Genomic DNA, 20,011 nt, shown 5'->3' with positions numbered 1-20,011 from the left:
ATGGCGGCGGCGGCGTTGCTGCTGCTGCTGCTGGCGGCGGCAGGGCCCGGGCCCGGGCGGGCGGACGCGGGGCGGGAGCGGCGGGACGCGCTGCGGGAGGAGCTGCTGCTGAGCCCGCTGCCCACCGGCGACGTGGCCGCCACCTTCCAGTTCCGCACGCGCTGGGACGCGGACCTGCAGCGGGGCGCAGGTAGGGCGGGCCCGGCTTGGGCGGACCGCGCCGCTATTGGCTGGCCCGGGGGCGCACCGCGCTGCTATTGGCTGGGGCGGTGCGCAGGGGCGGGGCTATCGCGGAGGGACCACGCGAGGTGATGGTTTGCCTCGAGCGATGACATCACGGGTGCGAGTGACGTCAGAGGCGGGGTGCGGTGAGCAGGGACAGGGCCGAGCGGGGCTGTGGGGACGGAGCGGTGCGGTGACGTCACACGAGGGGGCTCGGGGCCGTGACGCAAGCGGGCTGTGCGTGATGGCGCAAGCAGAGGCAGTGTCGGGGCGATGTCGTGTTTGGGCAGGCCCTGGTGTGATGTCAGGGGAGGGCATCGGGGGATGAGATGTGCAGGGACTAACGTTGCCCACAGTCTCTCACTACAGGCTCTTCCCGAAGGCGCTGGGGCGGCTGGTGGCAGCGCTGGGCGTGCGGGAGCTCCACCTCGCGCTCACCCAGGGCTTCTGGCGCACCCGGTACTGGGGACAGCCGCCCCTCCAGGCACCCGCTGGCGCTGAGCTCTGGGTCTGGTTCCAGCCCACGATCACCGAGTAGGTACCCCAGCCATGGATCTGTCCCTCTGGGTCCCCTCTGTGGCCACTGCTCCCAGGAGCTGTTGCTCACCTCTCCTGAGGCAGCCACGGTGTGTGAGTGGGCCTCTTGGGTTGAAAAATGTCTGCTGGAAGAAAGAACCCAGAAGTAGCTCTAAAAAACCCACAGAACGTACCCCATCTGTTCACAGGACAGGATGTGGTGCTGAGGGCAAATCCTTGTTCACTAGAGGCCCAAGTAATTCCCCTGTGGGCTCTGTGATGACAAGCACTTAGCGGTGGCAGAGAGAGAAATAACTCTGATCTAACCGAGCAGTGGGTGTGTGTGTCATTGGGAGAAAACAGCATGGGGGAGGAGGGTTCAGAGTGGATTACAGGACCCCTTGCTGCGCTAATACAGTGGGGCTATATCTTGACCTCTCATCCATGACTCACTTCCTTTGACTCCCATCCAATACCTGTCACCATCTCCCTTAGCACACCACCCCTGTTCCAGCTGCAGCAGCCCTGAGGGGACTCACAGAGCTCTCTCCTCCCTGCAAGTGTCCCATTCCTTGTCTGCCGGTCGGGTCAGCCTTTGGAGCTGCACCAAGGCATTGCTTTGGGTCTCACAGCCCCTTCCCCATTCACACATCACCTCCTGCGTGCTCCCTGTTCCCCTGGCCTCTCTCCTCTCATACCAGCTGTGCCCACCACCATGTCCCTTGGCTGTGTGATGCCTGTGAGTCTCTGCTGTGTGTCCCTCAAATCTGATGTGTCAGAATAAAATACCAAGAGAGCTGGGGAGTGCCAGCCCAGCAGTCTCTCTGCACACTCCACGCAGCTTCAGTAACCCAGTGTGGTCACCCCGCTGTATTTTCTGAATGTTACTGACTTAACACTTGTTGTTTCAAGGACTTGAGCTGCTGAGTAATCTCTGGTGTCTGTTCTCACTCAGTGTTGACAAAGCCTGGAAAGAACTGAGTAACATCCTTTCGGGAATATTCTGTGCTTCTCTCAACTTCATTGACTCGACCAACACAGTGATTCCAACAGCATCCTTCAAACCCCTGGGTTTAGCCAATGGTGAGCCTGGCTCTGCCCTCTCACTTCAGTTCTGCCCTGTGCCACTGCCAGCATTCCAGGTGCAGGTCCTGCAACAACTCTGGGTCTGGGTGTGTACAACAGCATCTGTTAGCCTCTTCCTGGAAGGACTTCCTCTCCCTACAAGCAAGGCTTGGATTTAAACAGAAGAAACCCACAAGTAGTACATGGCAGATGCTCCCAGGCCCTTATCCGTCTCTATGAAAAGTGCTTTATGAAACAGTGAGGACTACAGGATTTAAGGCACTCATGAAAAAAGATCTGCTAGGATATATCCTTACCCATTCTTTCCAGTCGCTCCAAACAGAGTGGGATCTACTTCTGGTGGAGCTCACGGCATTTCAGGCATACTGAGAGGGTGGTGGGATGTGGGGTACACTGGGGGTGGAACAGATCTGCTGCTGTGCTCATGCCTGTAGCAGTCCCAGCCTGCTGACCTCCCTCTCCCTGCCCAGGGACGGATCACCATCTCCTCCGTTACGCTGTCCTGCCCCGGGAAGTCGTCTGCACAGAGAACCTCACCCCTTGGAAGAAGCTGCTGCCATGTGGCTCAAAGGTAAAGACAAGTCCTGCTGCCTAATTGGGCCACTCCTGATGGACCTGGGCTCCCAGCAGCAATCTGGGAGTACGTACTGGGAAGTTCCCTCAGGGCCTTTCTCTCGGTGGGAGCAGAGGACAGGGCAGGGGCTGAGTTTCTCCTTTGTTCCCTGCAGGCTGGGCTCGCTGTGCTGCTGAAGGCCGAGCGCTTGTTCCACAGCAGCTACCACTCCCAGGCAGTGCACATCCGCCCCATCTGCAGGGTAAGTGCTGGGCTCAGCTCCCTCCCTGAACACCCCAAGAGAAAATCCAACCCCCCCGTGTCACATTGCAAGAATGTCACGCTGGTTTGCCCAGCTACACTGTGACGGGTTCACTGTGTCTAACACAGCTGTCATCCTTCTTCTCTGGTAACCCCAAGGGAAATCTTGCAATCCTGGTGGACTTCCAGCTCCATCCTGGTGTCCTCCCCCTCCAGAAGGTGTATCAGAGCTGCTTGTCTCTTTCTTGTCCAGGATGCCTCCTGCCTGGCTGTGTCCTGGGAGCTCAGACAGACCCTCACTGTGGTCTTTGATTTCTTTTCCAGTGGCCAAGGAAAGAAAGGTAAGCTTGGTGGCTGTGCTCGAGTGCTCCCAGCCTGCAGCACTTGACCTGCCACCTGACCTTGCTTCCCACAGACTGGTCCCTCTTTAAGATGTTCTCTCGCACACTGACTGACACGTGTCCTCTGGCATCGCAGAGCAAAGTCTACGTTGACATTTCCCCTAAGAACAAGGTAAGCTCATGGGCCAGAAAGCATGCCCTGCTCCCTCAGGTCAGCCACTTCATGTGGCTCTGAAACATCCTCACCTCCAACCTCTGCATGGCCTGGCCTCTCAGGGCTAACAAGGGAGGTGATTTCCTCCCTTGAGGAGGGCTGAGGGGATGAGTCTGGTGGTGTTAGCAAGAGCACGGAGCTGGCTGTTGGGTGGCAAAGCTCAGGGCGACCTGGAGGGACTTTGCCCAGTGCTGCCAGCTTCTTCAAGGTGACGGTCCATTTGCTTTCCTCAGGAAAAGGAGCTACTGGAAGTGTCCCCTCCTCCAACATCAGTACACGAAGCTATTGTCCAGGGAGACAAGAAAACCTATGCTGTCTATGACCTGCTGAGCCCCTCGCTCTTCAATACATCTCGCAGCCTGAATGTGCAGCTGAAGTGGAAGCGGCCCCAAGACAGCTGTGAGTGAGCAGAACTTCACTTCATCTGCACCACTGGCCAGGGCTCCAGGGCTGAAAATCACCCCACTCCTGTCCTTCCTCTTCCACAGCGGAAATGCCCATTCCCACACTCCATGCTCAGCGTTACGTGGGGGGGTACGGGCTGCAGACCGGGGAGATCTGCACCCTCATCTACAACACTCACCCCTACCGAGCCTTCCCCGTGATCCTGCTGGAGACTGTGCCCTGGTACCTGCGGCTCTACGTGCACACCCTGACTATCATCACCAAAGGGAAGGAAAACAAGCCGAGTAAGTGAACTCTCCAAGCAGCACGTGCCACCCAATTCCCTTGGCATGAGCAGCTCATTCCAAAGACGGTTTAGTCCCTCCCTCAGGCCCCAGTGATCACTGGGAAATTGGATTGTGAAACAAAACATTTTAAGGTGTTTTCCTAGCCACAAGTTCAGTGCTCACAGCAGATGAGACCATTAAGTCTGTTTTATTTATGAGAGGCACATGGATGGTGTTTCATAATCCAACAAGGCTTTAAACCAACATGAATTAATTTTTGTAGCACAGGAAGCTAAATTTAAAACTGATGATTGGATTTTATTTTGCTTTTATACCTTTCCTTATGAATACCTGACTGTCATGGGTCAGTAGCTTTAAAGACCAGCTAAATTTAGCTTTAACACATGCTTTTTGCTATGGGTACATCTTCACCTGCCCAGAAAACCTCTCTCAGGACAGTGGAAGCAGGAGCACCCACGTCATGGGAGATGTCCAGGCAATGTGAGATTGGAAAAAGGTTCCCCTGGTGCCATTGCTGAAATCTCTTTGGGGTTAGGTTACATCCACTACCAGCCAGCCCAGGACCGGAGACGGCCTCACCTCTTGGAAATGCTGATCCAGCTGCCAGCCAACTCCGTCACCAAGATCACAATCCAGTTTGAGAGGGCCTTATTGAAGTGGACAGAGTACCCACCTGACCCCAATCATGGCTTTTATGTCAGGTAATCACATTCCTCAGCTCCTCATCTCTTTCTGGGCTGCATAAGACTTACTGCCCAGGTCTCTGGAGATGTCTTTGCTGTCAGGACTGACACTGGCATGTTTTTGTGCCCTTAGTTCATCTGTGCTCAGTGCCCTGGTGCCCAGTGTCACTGCAATGAAGGACATGGATGTGGAGCAGAGCCCTCTCTTCACCTCGCTGTGAGTGTGCTGGTGCTGGGAAGTGGGGCTGTGCCACAACCTGTGGGCTGTGGCTGCTCTCATCCTCTCAGGTGAGCACAAAGCACTGGTCCTGTGCAGGCTGACCCTGCCTTTCCTTCCACTCTTCAGGTTTCCTTCCTCCGATGGCTCCAGCTATTTTGTACGCCTGTACACGGAGCCACTGCTGGTGAACCTGCCAACACCAGACTTCAGCATGCCCTACAATGTCATCTGCCTCACCTGCACCGTGGTGGCCGTGTGCTATGGCTCTTTCTACAACCTGCTGACCAGAACGTTCCATGTGGAGGAGCCCAGCCGGGGCAGGCTGGCCAAGCGGCTGGCCAACGTCATCCGAAAATTCAGGGGGGTACCCCCACTGTGAGAGGAGCCAGGGCAGCCAGCACTGCCTGCTGGGCTCTGCGGGGAGACAGACAGCAGAGCACTGCTGCCTCTTGTCTTGCTGGAAGCAGCTTGTTCTGTTTTGCTGCCAGGAACTCTCTTTGGGATCCAATAAGCTGAGAGATCACTTCCATTGCTAAGATGGGAAATGGCTCTAAGCCCATTGACTACTGAACTGCACTGCTGTGGGACTGGGAAAAGTAAAAGACTTCTGTTTGGGAGAGGTGTAACTTACATGCTGGGAATGGTGCTGGAAGTAAACTGGAGTGTTTTGTATGTTTGTGGTGCTCCTGGTTGGTTTTGCTTTCTCAGCTCATGGGCAGACTTGACCCTCTAAGACTGTGAGCTGCCAAGTCTGTAGCACACTGCCTGGATCAGCTGAGATTTGATGCAGGCAGGACCAGGCAAGGGGGTTTGATCTGCAGAAAAGAGAGGGATTCATCTGCTCTAACATCTCACCTTTCACAGTTGCCTTGTTTCACATATATGTGTCCTGTCACACTTGGCGACATTGGAGCCAGTTTGCAAATTAATTGTTGGGCACAATGTATGTCTGCCCCCTCACCAACAGCAAGGGTTTATTTTCTTTCACAGGAAAAACCTTCTCTTGCTCACAGCTTCTATTTGGAGGATTTTGAAACCCTCTACCTGCTCACCCCTCTGCCACAGCACAAGATTCTCCTGTGCACCCACAGTGTCCCTGGAGCTTTGGGGAGCCTTGGCTCAGCAGACCCCAAGTGCTGAGCTGCAGCCAGCCATGGGCTGGGAATGCAGGAACACTGGCACACTGTGCTCCTCAGTTATTTTCTCAAAATACAAATTACCACCTTGTGGTTCACACAGAGCAGCGGGAGGTCAGTGGTGGTGCTGCTTGGCCTCTGACAGTGCTGCTTTCAGGGGTTCGCCCTTTCCATCTCAGATGTGGCTTTTGTGATTGCAACAGACACTGCTTACAACCAGCTAAACAAAGGACAGGGAAATCACTGGAAGAAATACTCTCCAGAACCAAAGCAGAGCACAGCCAGAGGTCCTTTAAAAGCTTCTGCTTGAACAGAAAGGCCATAAAAACCCCATGGCCTCCTGTCCTGCACAGAAGAAGCTGTTCCCACTAGCCTGGGATTACCTTTCCCTTCCATGCCAGAGATGCTTTTTACTCTGCAGCTCCTTACAGATGCACTCCACTGGATGGCTCCATGCAGCCTGCAGAGCCTGCTGAAATACCAGTTTTGGATGATCCCTCTCTGTTCCTGCCTGCTGAAAAAGGTGCCACGGGGCTGGGAGCTCACAGCCCTGCCAGCCAGGCTTCAAGTGCAAAATGGAATTTCTTTATAGAAAGCCGGAACTACAACCAAAACTCAAGTGAGCAGACAGCTCCCACAGCAGTTCTAGGCACGAGGGTTCACATTGCAGTTTGCAAAAGGATTTGGAGACCTCAAGTTGTGTCAGGTTGGATCCAGTATCAATCCTGCAGACTGAACCAGCAGCATGTGCTCGAGCAGCTCAGAGCAGCCCAGTTCCCCGGGTGAAGCCTGCTTGCTGCTGGTGTTGGGTGGGATCCTGAAAGTCCCCTGAGTACCATGGGAATCATCAGCTGGCATCTAGTAGTTATTTTTACTATGAACCATCAGAGCTGGCATCAGCCAAAGGCTTTAGGGCCATTCCTATGCAGTGCCATAAACCAGGAATTTTAAACACCCCATAAAGAGGTCAGCCCAGAATAATGACAGAGCAGAGGGAAACTATCCTGGGCTGGATACATGCTTGTTGGGCCATTGGGAGAGCAGGTCTTATCATAACTATCAAAAATGCAAAGGCCAGCCAAGTGGAAAACTGTGGGAAATGTGGGTGGCCCTGCAACTGTGGCTGGGTGGGTTTTAAATGGTTGTGAGAATGCCAGATCCTGGTCTTTGGGGTTTTTGTTTTTCCTGGTCTATTTTTCTTCTTTCCCTTGGGCTCCCTTGGGTTACTTAGTGCAGGAGAGACATGGAGCTCCCCGAGGCGACTCCAGGGGAGGGCTGTGAAGATGACATCTCTCTTACAAGGAGAAGCTGAGGGAGCTGGGGCTGTTTAGGCTGGAGGAGAGACGACTGCGAGGGGAGTTTATCAATGCCTGTGAGCAGCTGCAGGGAGGGTGTTCTGAGCATGGAGCCAGGCTCTCCCCGGTGGTGCTGAACAGTGGGATGAGGTAACAGTCCCACCCGAACATGAAGACCTTTGCTGCATGGGTGACTGGAACAGGCTGCCACTGAGATGTTCCCGTGCCCCTGGACACGATCCAGAGCACTGTGCTCGAGGGGACCCAGCGGAGCAGGGCGGCGGAGGGATGGCCTGCACTGCTCCCCGCCTGCCCAGCCCCGCTGTCCTCCGTGGCTCGGAGGCAGCACAGCACAAGGTACAATGGAGCGTGCAAACACAATTTAATAATAACCACAGAATGTGCTGGGTTGGAAGGGACCCCTCAGGATCCCCGAGTCCAGCTCCCGGCCCTGCCCAGGACACCCCAGCAGTCCCACCCTGAGCCTGAGAGCGGTGTCCAAACGCTTCTGGAGCTCAGACAGGCTCGGGGCCGTGACCACTGCCCTGGGGAGCCTGTTCCAGTGCCCCACCACCCTCTGGGTGAAAATCCTTTTCTAACATCCAGCCTAACCCTCCCCTGACAGCTTCAGGCCATTCCCTCGGGTCCTGTCACTGGTCATGAGAGCCTGCGATCGGAGCTGCCCCCCGTGAGGAAGCTGTAAGCAGCGCGCTGAGGTCTCCCCCTTAGTCTCCTCTTCTCCAGGCTGAACGGCCCAAGCGTGGCTCATTACAAGAACCCAGAAACACAAAAATCTTTCCACAGAACCAGACCGCGGCCGAGGCCGGCTCCCCGCGCCGCCCTCCCGCGCGCAGGCGCAGGCGCAGCGCCGTCCGCGCAGGCGCAGCGGCCGCCGCGCTCCGCTCCCGCCGCGCGGGGCTGCCCGGACCCCGCTGAGGAGCGGCCGCTCCCCGCGCCCCCGCCCCGCCGGCCGAGCAGCGGCGCACCGGGGCCGGCAGCGCTCCCGGGGACAGCCGGCCGGCCGCCTGGGCAGCGGGGCGTCCCCCGGCTCCCGGGAGGCCTCTCCCTCCTTCCTCAGGGCGGCCCCGGGATGGCGGCGTGAGGCGGCGGCACCGCGCGGTGAGTACGGGCCGGAGAGCGGCCGGGGCCCAGCCGGCGGAGCGGGGGAACGCTGCGAGCTTCGGAGGTCGGGGGGGAAAAGGGGGAAGGTTTCCCTGCCGCCGGAGAGCCCCGCGCTCGTAGCCCTGCGTGCGCCGGGGTGGAAAAGGCTTCAACCGACGCTGAGCTCGGTGCCAGCATGGAAATAACAGCGCTGTGCGTGCCCTCCCCTCCCTTCCTTCTGCTCTCGGCCGCGAACCTCTCGTAGCTCTCGTTAACGCCTTCTGAAAGGAAACTCGGGCCCGTTTCTCCCCAGGGCAGCACAATGCTCTGGCAGGCTTTTGTCCAGGCGGCTGGACGGGGATGGGCCTTGTGGGTCCCTTCCAGCCCGGGATATTGTGGGATAGTTTATGAATGCAGCGCTGTGCAGCGCTGTTGTGCCCGGCCAGGCACCCTCCCCGAGCACCCGTACATGCTTTGAGCCAGCTACAAAGTGAGTTTAAAAGCTGTTCTGTCATACAAACGTTGCTCATGATATCCCAAACACGCAAGTGCAAGAGAAGAGGAAAAACAAGCTCTTAAACGCAGTCCACAACATGCTCATGCTGAACTCTCCCATGCTTCCCTGCTACTGAAACATTTCAATGGACCTTGCAAGTACTGTCATACTGTAGTAACCTTTGTCTTTCCAAACTGTAGGTCATAACTCCTCACAGCTGCTCAAACAGCATTTTTGCCTTTCCTGATCTGAGATGCAGAAAACTCACCCTTATCAGGCTGTATTTGGACCTCTGAAGCCTGCTGAAGGCACAAAAGATAGAGAAGATGTCCAAATTAAAACTACGTTTGTCAGGGAACTTGGAATGGGATCTGGAAGTTGTGATCTTTGGCAGTTAAAGGTAGAAGGTGGGAATGAGGACCTCTGAAAATTAATGAATTAGTACAAATGAAAGTAGCAATACTTCAGATGGCAACTGTGACTGCTGACATCTCTTCCCATTACAGAGCTGGCTGACTTCTGATTCCTGATGATTTCCAGGCCCATTCCAAGCACTCTGAGAAAAACAATTAGTTTTAGTTTGGATCTCTCCTCTGCCCTCCTGTTCATGGGTGGAGAAGGATTCACTCTGGTGCTGTGAGGGCATTGCAGTCCAAATGGAGTGGACATGCCTCTGGACAAATGCTCATCCATCCCTCATCAGGGATGAAGCTCAGAGGGCAGCTTTGGAAGTGGTGAAAAGAGTGGCTCAACAGAGAGCCTCCACTTTTCACCAAGTGAATTGCTTTGGCTTGTGTGTAGCTTGAGAAATCAGAGCACTAACCCCAAGTCTTGGTTAGGAAAGGATTTGTTGCTCTTTTTGGAAACTGTTGTGATTACATTGCACCATTTCTGAGTTTACATCAAGTGTCCAAGGCATGATCCAAGACTAGGGTAAGGCCTTTGCCAAAAAGTATAGACTCACTCTTTCCAGCTGAGTCATACCAGCAGATAAAGCTCTTAAAAAATTGAAATAATAATGGCAAGGCTAAAAAAAAAAACCGCTAGAGAAGTTAATCCCTGCTGCAAATAGGTCTTAAAGTTTGAGCAGTTATGGTTCTTGGGTTTACGACAGAGGGTTGGCATCTGGAAAGCTGGTCTGCTGTTGCTTTTCTTAGCTGAACTCTTCAAACTTGTCACTTGATAGTTCTTCACCTCTCTTTTTGTCCCAGTGCTTTAGATGTGTATCTTTCAGCAGCTGTTTTGGGTGCTGTGTGATATTTGAGTTGGTTTTGAACACACGCTGGCAGTGTGAAGCACTGCCCAAACGCATCAGTTAGTATTTGTGGCAGGGTTTTTGATTAAAACAATTTTAAGCAGACAGGTGAGCACTGTAGGTAAGAAACACATCCCTGAGGCTTCCTCTTCAGTGTATGTACACTGGATAACTTGAGAGACTTTTATCTCACCAGTGTGGCTTTTCATCACAAGCGGAGACCTCAGCTTTTGGGAAAGGGGGAGGATGATACCAGCACGCCCCAATAAAAAGGTTACTCAGTGTTTTATTGCAGACCTTTCAGCTCTCAGCCTGGGAAAGTCTTTCTGTAGCATCTGCTGGGGCAGTTCTTTGTGGACAGCACTGGCTTAAAGGCTGCCTTTGTAAGGTCTGAACAAGCTTACCCTTGAAGTGCTTGGGGAAAGCTGGCTGATTATTCTTCCCTTCCAGGGTAAATGGACTGTTAAAGAATTCAAATGTTCTTGAGAAAGATACAGAGTTACTATTGACATACTGATGTGCCAAACCTATGGTGTAGGAACACCTCTCAGTGTGTTAATTACTGAGTTAGTTTGTAGAATATGAAGGAACAGCTTGCTAGCTCCTCTCAGATGGATTTATTCCAAAACGTGACTGATCTTTGCAAAGCAGTACACTGTGCTACTCACTCTAGACCTGTCATAACTGAAATTTTGTTTCTGCTTGGGAAAGGTCTGCTGCTGCCTTTGCACTGGAATTCCAAAATCCTTGGCACAAACATACACCAGTAGGACCTGGATGTTTTTGGGAGGGAAGATGACAGCAGGGAGGGCTGGGAATGCAGTGGAAGCCAGCTAATAAGCATGTGGAAAAGTATTGGTGCTTGCTTATTAAGGAGGTGTGCAGGGAACCTCCCCTGGCTCCTCCTCTGCCTGCAGGAACTGGCAGGAGGAGTCTCTGGCAGCACGTGGTGATCAGACTGGGCCACAGTGGGAGCATCACCAGCTCTGCTGCTGAGGGGTCTGAAGTGAGTTCAAGTGGCTCCAAGAGCTGTGGAGAGCTGAAAGGAGGAAGTGGGAAGGAGCTGTCAGGTAAACATGAGTGGCCACCAAATCAGGTGACATGAGGAGCCGCACAGGAGCAGGTTTGGGGATAGCAGGACACTGGGCTGTCTGAGGCAAGAGGTGAGTCAGGCAGGGGAGAACACGAGCAACTGGTTGAGGTAAAACAGGATGCATTGTGAAACCAGTCCTGTTGGGTGACAGGTTATGATTTGCTCTGGAACATGGTAATCTTTGGCTTGGATTGTGAGGAGGGGACAAAGACAGCAAGGTAGGAATCTTTAATTTGTAGATTTCACCTTGCTTGAGAAATCAGGCAAAACCAAATATTGTTGTGGCTTTCAGAAAGATCTGCCTGTCCTGGGCATGAAGGAGAATGTTCCCTGCTCAGTAAAGAGCTGTTAGCAGGAGGTGCTGTTTCTCTTGGATCAATAGAGTGTAAAGAGAACTCAGTCTCAATGCCAGCTGTACAGAGAGTCTCTAGGGAAGAGCACGTATCCTACTGGAGGAAAGTCCCTTGAGGGAGACAGAGCTGTAGCAGCCTCCAGTAGTAAGTACTTGGTCTAGGATCAGCTGTGGGATACAGCAAAGGGTCCTCAGCCTTTAACTGGTTGGTACTGAAGGGAGACGTGAGAATAAAATAAGCTGACTACAGATATACAAAGAGCAGCTGTTTGAATGGCTGCATTTGGCAGAAATCCAAGAGGTTTGCAGGTTGAAGGGCACTGGCATTGAAACTTCATAGTAAAAATAACTACTATTAAATGGTTCTTTATTCTGCAGTGGTTGTATTGATTGCTACAAACAACTGGTTCTTGCAGGAAATACTAATATTTAAAAATGAGTAACTTGTGAGATGGCTTTGTGTTTGTAGGAACTGCACAAGTAAAGCTTAGACACTTAAAATCAACTCAGTATTTAGTGTTATTCTTAAGAGCATTGTAGGAGCGAGGAGGCCAGACTATGAAATACAAAGTGTAGCTAAAACACAAATTAAAATTATTTTCTAACTCTAGTCAGTTGTAAAGTTTGGGGTTAAAGGCTCAACAGTGACATATGACCCTATTAAAGCTGAGAGATTTGTGACATTAGTTCTGAAAAATTCTAGTTCTTTGTTTCAGCCTTGTGCTACTTAACAAACACATTCTTTACCCATTTCTTTACTCTAGAGACAGAAAACACAAAGCAAAGTAGGCACTTTAAACTAACGTTTCGAGAACAGGTGACACAAATTGCCACAGAAGTGAAGCTGATGCAACTTAGGGCTGGATCTAGCAAAAACAGAACATGGCATTTAGGGAGTGATTTTTAATGCTCGGTGTTTGGAGCACTTGTGAGAAAAAAAATTGCAGGAAACTTCAAGAAGGGAACATTTCAGGAGGATTAAGGCAGCTGCAGATCATTGATTTAGTAAAACTTTGCTGCATTCAGTGCAATCTGAACTGAAAATTTGGGTGATGGGGTTTAATTACCTCCCTATTCAAATATTTGTTGTTAGATCTTTTTCTCTCCATTCTTCCCCTTGGAAAAAAAGTTCTCTAGTACTTCTGTGGTATTGTTTACTCCAGAGACATCTGAGCAATTCACAAAGGCAAGCAGACAGCATGTTTTGTTATGAAATGAGTAATAGCTAATTCCAGTTTACAGATGGGAGGAAAAGGCTTGGGACTAGACTTGCCCTTAAAGATGCAAGTGAGTGACCTACCTAAAACAGGACTAACACTGGGGGCTTTATTCCTGTGACTTGGCTTTATCTGTATTGCAGCATAAAATAACTTTTTCCTTACTCTTTGGCTACTGAGCTGTAGCTTGGTTTTACTAATTGAACTCCAGCTGCTCTCTCTGCTGGAGAACACTCCCTTGCAGGAGCACCAGCACAATGTACTTTCCCCACATAATGTTTGTGCTGGTGGGGATGTTTGCCTGCATTTTCCTACTAACATTAAAGTAAAATAGATTGTGCTGCTCAGGATGGCAGCATTTCCTGCTGCTGACAGCAGAGCCCATTGCTACCTGCGAGACAAGTCTGACCTCAGTGTTCTTTTGCAAGAGAACCTCGTGTGGTTTTCTCTTGGCTTTTCTCTGCAATCCCTCATTCTCCCTCCCTTTGCCAGGAAATCCCTTCTGCCAACAGGAGCCAGTGGAATGTGCTGTTTGTTTACATTCTCACTCCTTCATCCTACTAACCTTCCCACCCCCCCAGCTATAATCCTAACAGGCTCGGCTGAGCCCTTCATCCTTCTGAGGGAGCACTGCTCCATTGAGTAATTGCAGATACAAGGCTTTCTGCAAGGAGCTGTCCCCACCAGACTCTTCTTGGGGGTGAGGCATGTATTGTTTTTAAAGCCATTTGAAATTCTTGAAGGGGTTTGTAGTGCTTCAAAGGAAAAAAATGAAGCACACACTTTATGCCATTGCTAAAGGTAGGAGCAAGTTTTCTGGACTTATAGTGAGCTGCCATCTCTGCCTAGGAAAGCCCTTAAAGCTCAGTTTCCACAGGGTTTTATAATAATCCAAGTGAGGAAATCCTGTGTTTACAGCACTTATGGAAATTGCCATTTTGAGCCTGTCCCCCCGTTTGATCTATTCACATACTTTATCATCTGACTTTAGCTGTTTGGCAGGATTATAAATCTTTAAGCTGGGACTGTCCTCCCCTTTGTTTTACAGCCTGGACGCTGCTAGGGCTTTCCTGGGTAGCTTGATGTGTAGCTGCTCTGGTGCTGTCCTGCTGGAAGCCTTTTTGTTTGTGTGCAGAACAATTCCTTACACTAATGCTTCCTTAGCACTCCTCTGTAGCACCAAATAATGATTACCCTTCAATTGCATTTCTTTGTATCATCTCTCAAGGCTTTGGACTGTCTTGGATTGATGTGTGTAGGGAAGGCTGTGGCAGCTTGTTTCCCATTTCCACCTCTCCCTTTCTGTTCCTGCACTGTGCTAAAAGGGTCTCACTTGTTAGCGTGGATGAAGGCCTGAGGAACAGAGGACACAGGATACACTTCTCTAACAGCATTAGCTGATCCTGTCCCCAGCTGGGTGGTTCAGAAAGCAGGGAGCTTTCCACCAGCTCCAAGACACACTAGAATTTAGTACTGGGAGTTCAACCATCAGCATATGATGCTTGGGAATAAATGAGGCTTTAGAAGAATGTCAGTTGATTTTTTTTCCCTGCATTTCTCTGAGAGTCTGACATTTCCTCCTCCCTACAGAGCAGCCTGCCCTCCGGAGGAGTTGCTGGAGCACATCTGACTGCCACTGCAACGAGGCCTCAGCCAGCCACGATGTACTGCCTTCAGTGGTTGCTACCTGTCCTGCTCATACCCAAGCCCCTCAACCCAGCATTGTGGTTCAGTCACTCAATGTTTATGGGATTCTACCTGCTCAGTTTTCTCCTGGAACGGAAACCTTGCACAATTTGTGCCTTGGTCTTCCTGGCAGCTCTGTTCCTCATCTGCTACAGCTGCTGGGGGAACTGCTTCTTGTATCACTGCACAGGATCCCAGTTGCCAGAATCAGCTCATGATCCCAACATAGTGGGCACCTAGAAAATCATAATCTTCCAGTCTGCTGAGGGCTCTTATTTTGCTTTTTAAAAAAAGGGGTGGGGCTGGGGCCAGAGGGGGGTGTTGGGTGTGGGACTGGAGTAAGGACAACCTATTTCCTGTAACTGTGCGTGGACTGGAGTGGCAAATTCTTCCCACTCTGCCTGTGAAATTCAACTCGTTTACTGTGTGAACTCTGGCAGCACCACCTGCTTTTTTAGAAGCAGAAGTCTTTTTTTTCTTTCCCGTATCACCGGGAACAGACACCAGCCCTCTCAACTGAAAACTGCTGGAAGCCTGAGCTGCTGGCCCCTGCCCAGCTGGGAGTGCTGGAGTTGTGTGTCACTTGTCTGCATTGGGCCATGCTGGTCCAACTCTTGGCCCACTGATCCTGCTTGAATAGCTACAAGATTCTCTCAGTTTCTCTTTGTGGGGAGCCAGCCTTCCCACCTTGCTGATCAAGGGCAAGTGCAACAGCTCACAAATGGACTTGGCCAAAAACTGCTGGAGCCAGAGGCAATTGAGTCATCTCCTCGTGCTCAGCCTGCCAAAGAGATGTGTGCACTGCCGAAGTGCTTTCTGAACTCTTTGCTCCAAGATCCCAGCCTGAAAGCCTCAGTTATGCTGCTGCTTTTATAAAGCCTGACAGGCAGTAGAGACTCTCTCTTTCCCTCCTCCTACATGTCCCAGGTTTACCAAGGTATTGACTGTTGGGAGAAAGAACCAGCATGCTGCAAGACACAGGGTTTTGGAAGCCACTGTGAACTTTACCCTACAAAACTCATGCTAGCCTGAAAGGCTGGGTTGTGGGCAGGAGAGGATCCATGAGGTGGAGGTATGGCTTGAAGCAGTAAATGCTTCAGCCATTTTCAGAGATAATGGTTTTGGGCCAGAGGTGACAGAAGGTGCTGGTGCTACTGACTAGAGAAGGGCAGAGGCTGAAAAATGCCCGGTGTCTCCAGCTTCCCTGGCAGAAGGATGTCAAGGATCCAAGGTGCTGGTGGGTCAGGCCTACAGCCTGGGGCAGAGGTTGGTTTGTGAGAAGCCTTAGAGGTTGACACAAAACACTTACCTCTGAACTTTGAAGGTTTCCCTCCCCTTTGCCATCTGTTTGTCTTTCCTTCAGTCTTCTGGTGGAGAGCAGCAGAAGTGGCTGTTGCTGTCCTGAGGCAGTTCAAGCTATGAGGTTGTGAAACTTCCAGAGTATTGTTTGTTCATTGCACAGCTGTTCAAAATGTTTAATAAAGCTTTATAAACTTTGGTCTATGGCCTCCTGCCCAGCATGATGCATTGCTGCTTATTGTGGATGACTTAGCCCAGCAATCACGTGTCCCTGCATTGTTCTGTTCCCAGCACAGCAGCCCCCAGCAGTGTCCAGCAAGAGGCACAGCCTGTTTGCCCTGTAGCTCCCAGTACTGACTCCTCTTGACTGTTTAGGCTCACCATGGGCTGACTGGGAGCCAGACTGGCAATTCCTAAACGGCCTCATCACAACCAGAAGCACCTCCTGTGTTGTGTGTGTCTGCACTTACGTGACAGATTCCCCATTTTCTTGCTGCTTAGGAAATTAAATCCCCGAGCTGTGTCCTGGAAGCCGCTAATCCCCAGTGCCGACAGTAAAAGTGTCTGCTGAGTGCCCACGTGGTGTAAGCCCATCCCATGGCACCACATCACCCCAGCCTGTCGCTCTGCTCAGGGCAGCCCAGCTGCCACCAGCCATCCAGGAGGGCACACATGCTGGTGTGAGCCCTTCCTCAGCCTTGGCCATGCCCCTGTGTAGAATGGGAAGAGACAGACTGGGATCCAACAGTGCCCAGAAGCACCTGAGAGTGTTCAGGGGTGTGGGAGCTATGTTGCTGGAGCTGAAACTGGCTTTATCCCTTGCTCTGAAGACCAAGTCCAAGCTGGAAAGAGTTCAGGGCATATTATTGTTTACATGATTAAAGAAAAGCATGTGCCACATCAAAAATAGATGTGACAGCTCTGTCACCTGTCAGGCTGAGGGAAGTCCCAGTAGCTGTCACATCAACTGAGGCATAAATAACAAATGGAAAGGAGAGGGGAGGGCACCCATGGCCAGCTGTGCTCTGAGCAACTTCTAAGTTTTAATTTATGTAAGCTAATGCACTCTGTTCTGTCAAGAGAACACTTCTGTTGCTCACTAGCCAAGTTGCACTTCACAGCAATTTAAATAAATGCTAGCCACGAAGCCAGACTGTGCTTTGGATGAGAGCAAGCCCTGGCTTTGTATATGGGGTTCAAGACAAGGTACAGCTGCAGGCTCTTGCCTTGTATGAAACCCAGCTCAAAAAAAAGCACTTCAAAAGAGGGAGGCTGCAGGACGGCTTTCAGTGGGTAAGAAGCCTCCCACCCGTACTGCAGAGAAGGAGCACTCTTTGATGTGCACACAGCACTCTCCAGCACACTCTCTTACCCTCCTTAGGGCCCTGAGATACCATCTTCATTGTAAAGATAGAAAAGTAAAGCAACTTCGTCATGGTCAGACAGAAAGCCTCAGGCAGAAGGAGGAACCCAACCAAGTCTCACATCCCATGCTAATGCCTGGTTCATCCTTCTCCATAAAGAGACTGTGAAAAACCAGCCTGTGACTGCAGAACAGGTCAAACCCGATGGCTTCTGAAAAGCAGCATCACAGCTTCCCTGCCTGTGCACCACAGATGGGGCTGAGCCTGGACAGACACAGCCGGAGTGCTCAGCCAGGCATTTGCCAGCCACATGGAAAAATGCTCACTCGAGATGTTCTGCCCTTCTCTGCTAGAGGAACAGTGGGGTGGCTCTGTCCCTGGGTATCCTGGGAGCACCATGGAGTCTCTGTGTGGGGACCACACAGGTGGGCAGCTGCACCAGTGGCTTGAAGCAGTGGGATTTAGAGCACAACCACTGCTGTGCACGGCCCCACTGAGCCTGGACACTGCCCGCAAGTGTCACTTGACACTTTGGCACTGAGTGAGTGTCATCACCTTGCTGAACTACAGTGTCCATCTGCCTGATGCTCCCTGGATACAGGGAGCTGGAGCCTTAAGCTGTTCCTTTGTCTTTATGTATGAGGGAGAGATAATTTTCTTTTCTAGGTCACAGAACAGTGACACAGCAGAGTCAATAAAGGAAAAAAAACAAAACAAAACAAAACAAAACAAAACAAAAGCCAGCCCGGGTTCCAATCCTTAGAAACAGAGATGCAGCTTGGCTCAGGCAGTCCTTGGACTCCTCAGTACAGCTTTAGGGTCCAGGGGCTTTTCATACTCCTCCTCAACCCTTCTTAGAGAGAGTGAGCATCCCCAGGATGAGCAGCTGGAATATCACAAGGCTTGCCTTTTTTTTTTGAAGCTTTAGATCTGGCTGATATCCATGACAGTCCATCATCTTAGGATCTGATACTTGGCAGTTGAGCTGCCCAGCACTTGCTCGGGGTGCAGGTAGCAATCAGTCTGCTCTCCCAGCATCTGCCTCTCATCCAGGGATCTTGCTGGGTGATTAGTGCCTCCTGCCTGGATTCTCTTCCTGCTCACCCTGAGACAAGCCCACATTGTGGCCTTACAACAGCAGCAGCCCTGCAGCTTTTCTCTGACACCAGGTGGTTTCCCAGCCGTGGGAGGTAAGCTACAGTCAGGTAAGGACTTTAGCCCTCCCTCCAGAGCCTGAAGATTACCCCTTGGCAACAGGGTTTTGCTACTCTTCCAGCAAAGGCAAATCCTCTGGTGGTAGGGCAAGGGAGGACAGATGGCTCAGGTGCCACCCAGACCTGCTGCTGGAGGGGATGAGATCCAAGTGACAACAGGCTGTGTCCTCTGAGTGAGCACATGCTGGCAGCCTCCTGTCCACCCCTTGTTACCGATGAGTAACAGGCACTGTGGGAGCTCTGATGGCAGTGCCAGCAAAACCTGAGATCCTGACACAGGGGGACAGTCCTGCTGTGAGCCAACCCTTTAACATACAGCACCCTGCTCCTGCCCCAGGAGATCTTCTGCTGCATTTAGGCTGTGGGAGAGACCCCAGACCCTCAGCACAACTCGGGATTTGCAGTTCAGGGCTGACCCTGTATACTCAAAAGCATTTATCCTGTGGGAGCCAGGAGTCCACGTTCTTGGGGAGTGCTACCACTGAGCTTTGGGTAAATGAAGGGGATGCTCAAGTCAAACAACAACTCCTCCTCACCATTTTAGAGCCCATTGCCAACACAAACTGCACAGCACAGGACCCCTGCCTCCTCACTAGAGCTGCTCAGGGGCAGCCACAGCCCCACCCCAATACCCTCTTAAGATGCTTCAGCTGCCACTGAGGCTGAGGACAAGACAGAGCGAGGAGGAAGCAAACAGTGCCATAGGCAGGGCTTGGAAGTCCTGAATCCACTCCACTCATCCCCTGCACACAAACCACCTCAGTTCCCCTGCACCTCCCAAGGGTCAGGCTGGACAGCAGCACCCTGGCCACCCCCAGCACCCATCTCCTCATCCATTTCACCCCCATGGCCATCCCATTCTCAAACAGCAACACCAAAGGTGCAGATCTGAGGGCTGGAGGAGCCACAGCCACATTGCACAGAGACCAAGGGACCTGCACACACGAGATAATCCCTCATTCACTTAATTGTTTTAAAGACAAACAAAACATAAAGCATTAAACTTTTAAGGAGATAAGACTGAGTCACTTACCAGTCTGAGGAAGAGGGAGCAGCCAGACGGGGGGGGGGGGCTTGGGGCACTAAAGCCACGCCAGGCTGTGGTGATGATGGTAGTGGTGAAGGAGCAGCAGCAGCAGCATCCACTCTGAATTTAGAAAACCCTCTATGCCCTGCACTGTGCTGTATGTCAATTACTTAATCACCGAGTGAGGGATCCCATTCAGTACCCACTAATTACCTTAACACAGCAGGCTTGTTTCTTAGAGTTGCTGATAAAGCAGATTCTGCTGAAGGGAGGCTGCCCCTGTTCTGTCCTGGCCCCCCCCAGCCCAGCCTGGGTGGCTTCACTCAGGGACACTGTGCCCCATGCCCTGCGTTCTGGCAGCACAAGCACCACCCCTGCCCTGCCCTGTGCTTGCTTTGGACCACACAATGGCAGAGTGTCCCAGGCTGGGGGCACACAGAACACTCCTCAGGCCTGACTGCAATGATTGCGTCACTTGCTTTTCCTCCAGGACTGCTGGAGATGCCAGACATGGCCCTGATCCTGTGCTGAACCATGAACCTCTCTGGGGAATGGCTCCAGCGACACAGAAGCCCCACCAGATCCTAGAAGCATCTTCCAAAAAAACTGTCTGAAGAACCAGGAGCTTCACATGGGTGCTGCACATGCTCCAGGCAGCATCAGCTCCTCTAACAGGGATGCTAAGAGC

The 20,011-nt window shown here is 51.9% G+C and overlaps 2 protein-coding genes across 3 annotated transcripts; both read left to right on the top strand.

The window, feature by feature from the left end:
• Window positions 1–5,460, top strand: PIGT (phosphatidylinositol glycan anchor biosynthesis class T). The gene is made up of 12 exons (XM_068207545.1): window positions 1–190; window positions 579–756; window positions 1,694–1,821; window positions 2,295–2,395; window positions 2,553–2,639; window positions 2,892–2,979; window positions 3,054–3,151; window positions 3,427–3,592; window positions 3,682–3,882; window positions 4,421–4,586; window positions 4,702–4,785; window positions 4,915–5,460. Exons 1-12 carry the CDS (start codon window positions 1–3, stop codon window positions 5,165–5,167), a joined length of 1,740 nt encoding a protein of 579 aa, XP_068063646.1. The 3' UTR covers window positions 5,168–5,460.
• A 2,752-nt stretch (window positions 5,461–8,212) lies between these two features.
• Window positions 8,213–15,920, top strand: BLCAP (BLCAP apoptosis inducing factor). Of its 2 annotated transcripts, none has more exons than XM_068207544.1 (2): window positions 8,213–8,338; window positions 14,324–15,920. In XM_068207544.1, exon 2 carries the CDS (start codon window positions 14,396–14,398, stop codon window positions 14,657–14,659), a length of 264 nt encoding a protein of 87 aa, XP_068063645.1. In that variant the 5' UTR covers window positions 8,213–8,338; window positions 14,324–14,395; the 3' UTR covers window positions 14,660–15,920. The 2 variants fall into 2 exon arrangements, with proteins under 2 accessions (XP_068063645.1, XP_068063644.1); XM_068207543.1 differs by lacking the exon at window positions 8,213–8,338 and adding an exon at window positions 11,224–11,661.
• The last annotated feature ends 4,091 nt before the right edge of the window (window positions 15,921–20,011 follow it).

The sequence above is a fragment of the Anomalospiza imberbis genome, chromosome 17 (genome assembly GCF_031753505.1).
Source record: "Anomalospiza imberbis isolate Cuckoo-Finch-1a 21T00152 chromosome 17, ASM3175350v1, whole genome shotgun sequence".
Taxonomy (NCBI): Eukaryota; Metazoa; Chordata; class Aves; order Passeriformes; family Viduidae; genus Anomalospiza; species Anomalospiza imberbis.
This window is presented reverse-complemented; position numbering and strand designations above follow the sequence as displayed.